General features: G+C 44.2%; 1 protein-coding gene across 2 annotated transcripts in view; it reads left to right on the top strand.

The window, feature by feature from the left end:
- Positions 1-888: 888 nt before the first annotated feature.
- Positions 889-7,432, top strand: part of LOC144003685 (insulin receptor substrate 1-B) — a 29,317-nt gene continuing 22,773 nt past the window's right edge. Inside the window, exon 1 of one of the 2 annotated variants that reach the window (XM_077500188.1) lies at positions 889-1,507. In XM_077500188.1, the coding sequence (XP_077356314.1) occupies positions 1,114-1,507 (394 nt within the window). In that variant the 5' untranslated portion in view covers positions 889-1,113. Of the gene's footprint in view, positions 1,508-1,575; positions 1,889-7,432 lie in introns of those variants that run through there. The other variant, XM_077500189.1, reaches the window with a different exon arrangement.

Below are 7,432 nucleotides of genomic sequence, written 5' to 3'. Positions count from 1 at the left end.
TTAGGAACGTCGCCGGAATTATGGGATGCATTGGTGGACGAGACTGCTCAAACTGCGATGGGTGGACAACAAGTAGCAAAAATCTGCGGGGATGCCCACTGAAATGCCCACTGAAATGCATTGATTGATTTAAAAAAAATTTAATAAAAAAAATAAATAAAATCCAAAATCGCTAATGAACTGGCACTAAACGTTTTCCAAGAGTAAAACATTTAAAATAATAATTAATTATTTAAAAAAATAAAATTTGAAAAAAAATTACAATTTTTAAAAATATATTTGCAAAAAAAAGTATATGAACAGTCCATAATTTATTGCACATAAAATATAAATCTTTATTTTAACTAAATAAATGTGCAAATAAAAAATGCTTGTGCACCGTTTGAGCTATAAAATTTGATTCCCAACCACGTACCACTAGAGGGCGTCCACGTACAATTGCTTCATTGTAATGCTTTTTCTTTGGGAATAAAGATGACCTTACTTTACTTTACCTTACTTTTGAAACCATACTTGTCCAAATATGACTATTCCCGAGTTCAACTTTTACTTTTAATATGATAATATGATTTTATCTTGGGAAAATATGACTTTATTCTCAACTAAGATTATTGCGCAATTATTATTCGTAATATTTGTAAGGATTTTAGGGTTTTGAGCTTGGAAAAGGGGAAAAGGGGCTCCCTCTGGACACTTAATTTAACTTTTCACCTTTAACATAGTTCTCAAAAAGAAAACACAACTCCAGAGTCCGTACTTTTTTCTTTTTTTTTTTAAGGATGACTGAAATACTGGAGTTGAATAAGTCCTACGCAATTGAGCGTTGTGTTGTCTGAGCTCACGCCGTGGTCCGTGAACGCACCGCGTGCCAAGAGTACAACTCGGACATCGTGTGGCGTCGAGTTTGAGTGACAGTCCCACAGTACGCGGGATCAGAAACACACTCGGAATGCGATCAAAAAATGGCTCGCAGTAAGTAGTTGCAGGGTGGAGTGTGAAAGTTGCGCGCGCAAAAGGAGGAGAAAAGAAGGAGGAGGAGGAGGAGAAGGGACGTAAACAAGACTTGGCACTCCACCTCACATGGCCGAGCGGGGGAAGCCGCGAGATGTTTGAATGAGCTCGCCGCGAGGACACGACGCGTCGCCCGCCTGCGGGGCGCCGGTGGCGCGGGACGCCATGCAGGAGAGCGGCGAGGACGTCCGCAAGAGCGGATACCTCCGCAAGCACAAGTCCATGCACCGGCGCTACTTCGTGCTGCGCTCGGGCTCGGAGCGCGGCGCTGCCCGACTCGAGTACTACGAGAGCGAGAAGAAATTTCGCGGCAAGGCCCCCGTGCCGAAGAAGGCGCTGCTGCTGGAAACCTGCTTCAACATCAACAAGCGGGCCGACTCGAAAAACAAGCACATGATCGTGCTGTACACGCGGGCCGAGAGCTTCGCCGTCGCCGCCGAGAGCGAAGCGGACCAGGACGGCTGGTACCAGGCCATGGTGGACCTGCAGTGCAAAAGTGAGTACGCGCGTGCGAGTGCGCGCGAGTGCGCGTGCGCGAGGAGGAGACAAACGTGGCAGGCGGCGGCTGCCATTAGACCATTCGAAACAACGTGCGTGCTTGCTTGGAGAGTTGTGGTGTTTTCACATTTGTTTTTAAATGTCCAGGCCAAGGAAGCAGCGTCGCAGTTTTTGGAGCGAGAGTGGAAGCAGGTTATTTTGTGTGCGTGTGTGGTTTCTCATCTGGGACAGTTTGGGAAGGCTCGGCCGATATTTTCCACTTGTTTACGTCGGACAATGCCAGAAATCATGTTCAAGACCCAGTCCAAGTTAGCTCTTTTCTTTCTTTCTTTTTTTTCTCTCAAGAGAACAGCATGTCAATTACACGCTTTCGTACACGGTGGGTGAGTCACAGATAGAACCAAGTGGTGCTCAAGCACCAGCCTTTGGCCTGGAGCCCATTTTTGTTTTCATTCATTAATATTTTGGAATGAGGAATTGCTTCAAAAAGTGTTTTGATATCAGATGGGTATAAAGAAATGACTAGCGCATAATATATATATATATGATATCAGAAGAATATGAACCTAATTACTAAACATTTGGAGTATTCTGGTCCATTGAACCCTGACAGCATTTGCAGCAAATTTTGTAAACAACCACTTTATTTTCGTTTTGAGATCAAACACTGTTTTATACAGATGGACCCCCCAAAATGTGCACACGTGCAAACATTCCAACGTCTCCAGTCGCTAAAGAAGGTTCAGCGGACATTCCCGATGTCCTCGCGTCAAACGACGCGTTCCGCCCGCGGGTTGATGCGTCTTAAACGGTGCCTGAAGTGGGCCAAAGGCGCACATTCCGCAATCGCTGTGTCAACACAGCTGTCGGGGCGACGGCGTGCACCGTGTGGCCGCTGCGTCGTCACCTGCTCAACCTTCGCTCGCCTCTGCAGACGCAATCCGGGCAAACAAGATCCCGAGAGTTCAAGGTGCTCCTCGCACACGACCTGCCGCTTTGTTACATAAATCGGCTGATTAGCGGAGGCGGCAAAGTGCCCGAGCGTGGACATTTTGTCTTGGCACGATTGTGTTTATGTGCAAGTCGACTTTGACGAGCATTTAGCAAGTTTTTGCAAGCCTGCGGGGAATGCGGTCGTCGTACTGCGGACACATGCTGCCCACCTGTAAAATTACTGACAGCAAGTACAAGATGATATGCAACCATGAAACGCATTCATTGCTGAGCGCGACTTCGTGGTGATCGTTCTCCGGAATCAAGTTCGGGTTCGCTCCCGGCGGTTTTACTGGATTTTCACTGATTTTGCAAGGCCCACTGAATATTCTTTCATCAGGAAAAAAAAGTTATGTTTCCATTTTGCAGCAGTTAGCACTAGAAGAGAGCGAAGTTTCATCAGTTTTCACAAATCGGTTTCAAATTGTAAGTAATTGAGTTTTTTTTTTCTTTGCTCTGCTGCCACCTGCTGGCCGCTTGTGTAATAACTACAATTTCTTTGCAGTTGAGAGGCTGCATCAAAGCCGCCTGTATGCTCGAGCATAAAAAAACGTATAAAAACGTCTTTGGCACACTTACACCATTAAAAAAAAGAACGTATTTACACGTTATTGGGAGCAAAGACTGAACTCAAATGAAAAATTCCCAAACTATAATAATCCTATACAGAAGAAGGAAAGTTGAAACACTCGTTTGAGAAATGTAGCTGGCTTTACTCGATGACCTTTTCTTTACCTTCCACTTGACAAATGCTCCATAAATGAATCGGGACGAGGCTCGGATGAAATGCCGACTTTGTAGCAACTTTTGAAGCGCCGCCCGGTATTCCGACGGGCTCTTCCTCGAGCGGACGCTAATTTCGACAAGCACGAGGCCGCTGGCGCCAATCTCGCTTATTTATTCAGCCGAGCCCGTGAAGACGTTTCGGCCAGCGAGGACAGTTGAGGGCGACGATTTGCTCGGCTATTCGGAGTCGCTGGAGCGTGTCGAGGCTTCACCTGGCCAGAAGTGCCGCGTCGTCGCGTTTGCCAGGAAAATTGCCCCCGAGGCTCTGGCAGCGCCTGAGGAATTGTTGACCTCTATAAAAAGCAAATAGCTGAGTCCAAATTTGGAGCTGCAGCGCCGGCTATAAACAAGACGGAAATTGTATCCGCGCGCCGACGGCGGCTGGCCAATGTCGCCGCGTTGGCAGCGTCAAAGTCTTGTTACGACGTCCAAATGGATCCAAATCGGCTGCTTTCCTCCTTTCGAGCTCGCCGGGTCGGCAACAATTCGTCGAGCGACTCGAGCACTTTCGATCGCTTGATTGAACAAATGGTAAGAAAATCAAAACAAGTAAAAAGCACATTTACTGTGTCGAGCCGGCTAATCTCTGATTGGATACGAAGAAAAAGGGGCAGGACTGAACATAAAAATGGACATTTATTGGATCTTTCTTTTATTTTACTTTTAACTTTCTTTATTTGTTTATGTGTTGATATTTATTCATTTTGGAATGATATTTTTTTTATTTAGAATTTTGCCAGTTTTGGTCCTCTATACCAAAACTTTCAAAGTATGCCACAAGTATAACGGCATGATGTAAAAAAAAAAAGAAAAAAAAAGGTGCAGTAAACTTTGGATCTGTTCGTCCGCACGGGTCAGCGAGATCTGCATGGGCCGATTTAAGCCACGCTAAGCGGTGCTCATCCTCCTAATTAGACACTAATTGGCGTCTCGAGTGTCGGCTACTTGTGGCACAGTGCGAGCTTTGTCCTGAAAAGTGGCGCTCGTTCTGCCGCACCAAAACCAGCGCCGATGGCTAATCTGTGCTCACCGCAGCTTTGCTTATCCTTTGGATTTGACCTGTGGGGTTTGCTAGCTCGTGTGTGGGAGCATTTTCGCACCTTTTAGTGTATGATGGTGGCTAAGTGCAAAACAGTGTTAGAAAGAGCTCGAAAACGAATCCTGGCCATTTTCCAACATAAAAGATGAAACAAAAGATTCAAACTGAAGATCTCACAACTGTGAGGCAGACTTGCTAACCGCTCGTCCAGCGTGCCTCCGTTTTAAAAGTATCCGCAGCTTTGACGGTATTGATTGTTGTTGATGGGAGCGGCTTTACAGCTTGACATTACTGGCCCCGCCCCCTCGGCCCCGTTTCTGCGCTGTGTCGTCGTTGCTGTGGATGCGACGTTTTGCATATTTCATTGGGGTGCTTCGTCTCGTCTGTGTCTTCCGCAGCAAAGAGCAACTTAAAAATTCAGCAGTTTTTAAATCCAGGTGTCATGAAATATTCACTCGCTTTGGCGCGGAGGAATCGGAAAAGTTGATTCCTTGAATTGCCGCATCCTCAATAATAAGGGATTTTGAAAACTAATCGAATTGGGCCACGACTCATCAAACTTTGATTATTTTGCCAGGTTTGATCTGTGCCAAACGTTTTCTGAGCTTTTGTGCAAAATCGGCAAACAATTTCAACATTGTGAAAGTGGCAACAATCTTATGAACAAATAAGGAAGTTCTGTACTGGAAAAAACACCAAACATGCATTTTTCCTTTGCCAGTAGGGATGTAACGATATCCAAACATCACAATATATATTATAGATATTATCACGATATTAAATATAAAAAAAGTGCTCATACTAAAAAGAAAAAGCACAATATTGTGCTTTTGTGCATAACAGCAATGCATATAAACCACCTTTCATCTCTAATAACAATATTGAGGCAATTACTTGGTAGTGCAAGCAAATTCGGTTCCCCTTCATCTGACAATTAGCATTGATTTTAAAAATCGAAGGCCAAAACATCCCTAATCCAAATTGAATTGCACTGATAAACAAGCCACTAGAGGGTGTTAGAACTGCACAAGTGGAAATCAACATGACTTTTTTTTTTTAACAAATGTGTTCCCCTTTAAATATTGTGAACATGACGACGACAACGATATTGTAACAGTTTTAATATCACGATATCGCCCTTATGGTGACATCCCTATTTTACTAGTAGGTGGCGCTACCACTACCATGAAAAATAAGTTTTTAGATGTCTTCAGGACGTGACTCTTCATCAAATGTGTGAATGTATGACAAGATATCATCATCAGGGTCAAGTTACAGCAATTACGGTACTTTTTTTTTTCTTACCTCAATATCATGATTATTATTACTCATTCATTATATACAATTATTTTTTCACATGCATTTTTTTCCCCCTAAATTGCATCATTCCTTTCCTTTGCGATTTGAAAATTGCATTCTCCAACATTGCAAAGTCGATTTAAGCTTGATTAATTGTTCAGCCCGATGTAATCATCTGCTTTTATTTTGTTGAAATCTAATTTTCACCGACTGTCAAAGAATGCAGGAACGTTTTGTTCCCGCTCGTTGTTTACTGCCGCGACAGCAGCAAACCAGCAAGTGAGAAACGCACGCCACAAGTTTCAGCTTCTCTTCATGTTTATTTCTTTCTTTTATTTTTTGTTCCTTAAATGCCTCCTTTTCCTCCTTTTCTGCCAGTCGGGATAACTCGGAACACGTGCGAGTTTAACTTGAGGCAGATGGCGGCGGCGAGTGGGGAAGCGGCGAGTTCTCCGGCGTGGGTCCGGATGGACGGATTACGCACGGCGCGGATGGACGAAGCTTCAGGAAGTGGCGAGGTTGAAACCAGGAAAAAACAAAAAAAAGGCTCTGGGAAAAGTACAAAGCGGGAATTGGGGGTGGGCGGGGCAAGAGTCAGGGAGGGAAAAAACCGTCTTGTTTGCGGTGTGGAAAAGCGCGTCGGCGTGCGACGGCAATCGGGTCACGTTTGGAAATGCGAGGAGCCGACTTCTGCTTGCCGGCGACGGAAACGGATTCGAAAATGCCATCAATTGGAATCGTCTTGAACGCGGCACTTCAAATAAATTGAAACGGGTTTATTGGCTCCTAAAGTCGCCATTTTTTTTTTTTTTTGCGTGCTTTTGTGGTTTGAAATTGACATTGCACATCATTTACAGCCAAAGTATTAAAATACATACAGTACGTGTTAGGCACATGTGTGAGAATTTTTTATTTTTAATAATGTAATTGCATCAAGTGCGGTCAAAAAAAATAGTGCGATTAATACGCGTTTTTCTGTGATTAATTAATCTATTAACGCTTTCACTTTGACAGCCCTAATATTTATATTACAGCTTTTTTTTTGGGATCTACTTAATGAAAGACTTGCAGTTGTATTTAAAGCAAGCACATATTTTAGCCCGTGCTAGCTTAGTGCTAATGCTAATGCATAATGGGAACTCTTTTATCTAAGCATTTAGGCAAGTTATATTTGAAGACAAACGTCACAGTAACACATTTGGACATTCAATTGTAGTCATGTTCTTTATCCTCTGCGAGGAGCTGAGGCGAGATCTGCTGCACTGCCCCTCGCTGGCCAACGCGTGCAGTTGCACATTGGCCATTCAAGTCTGACAAAATGTAGTCACTTTATTTAATGACGCAATTCCCATGTTTTTATCAATTATAAAAAGTCCAGTGTGCTTTTTTTTCTTCTCCTCATCACCTCTCGTGGTATAAATCAATGGTCGACTTTCAGAAGAACTTAGCTGCAGCATTTCCGTTGCCTTGGAGGAGCAGACGTCAGATGCAGCTCAAGGTTGTTGTTGAGGCAGCAGGCTGAAGGCAAACGCGTCATACGGAACCTTCCAGCTGGCGTTCGTTCGTCCCTCGCCGCACTTTTCTTTTCTTTTCACGCCGCCGTCTGGAAGACGCCCCAGAGGAAGGCAGAGGTGCTCTCCAATGCATAAGACTCCGCCCCAAGGATCGATTCTGGTTTTACGCAACCGAGAGAGGTTGTAGTCGCTTATTTATTTATTTATTTATTTATTTTTGAGTGCCCTCCAGATGAAAATGAAAACGTGTGCCGCCGGCGCGCAAAGTTTCATTCTGTGCCCTTCTCCAAAC

Source organism: Festucalex cinctus, chromosome 16, assembly GCF_051991245.1.
Source record: "Festucalex cinctus isolate MCC-2025b chromosome 16, RoL_Fcin_1.0, whole genome shotgun sequence".
NCBI lineage: Eukaryota > Metazoa > Chordata > Actinopteri > Syngnathiformes > Syngnathidae > Festucalex > Festucalex cinctus.
The sequence above is the reverse complement of the archived record's forward strand: the minus strand, read 5'-3'. Positions and strand labels throughout refer to the sequence as shown.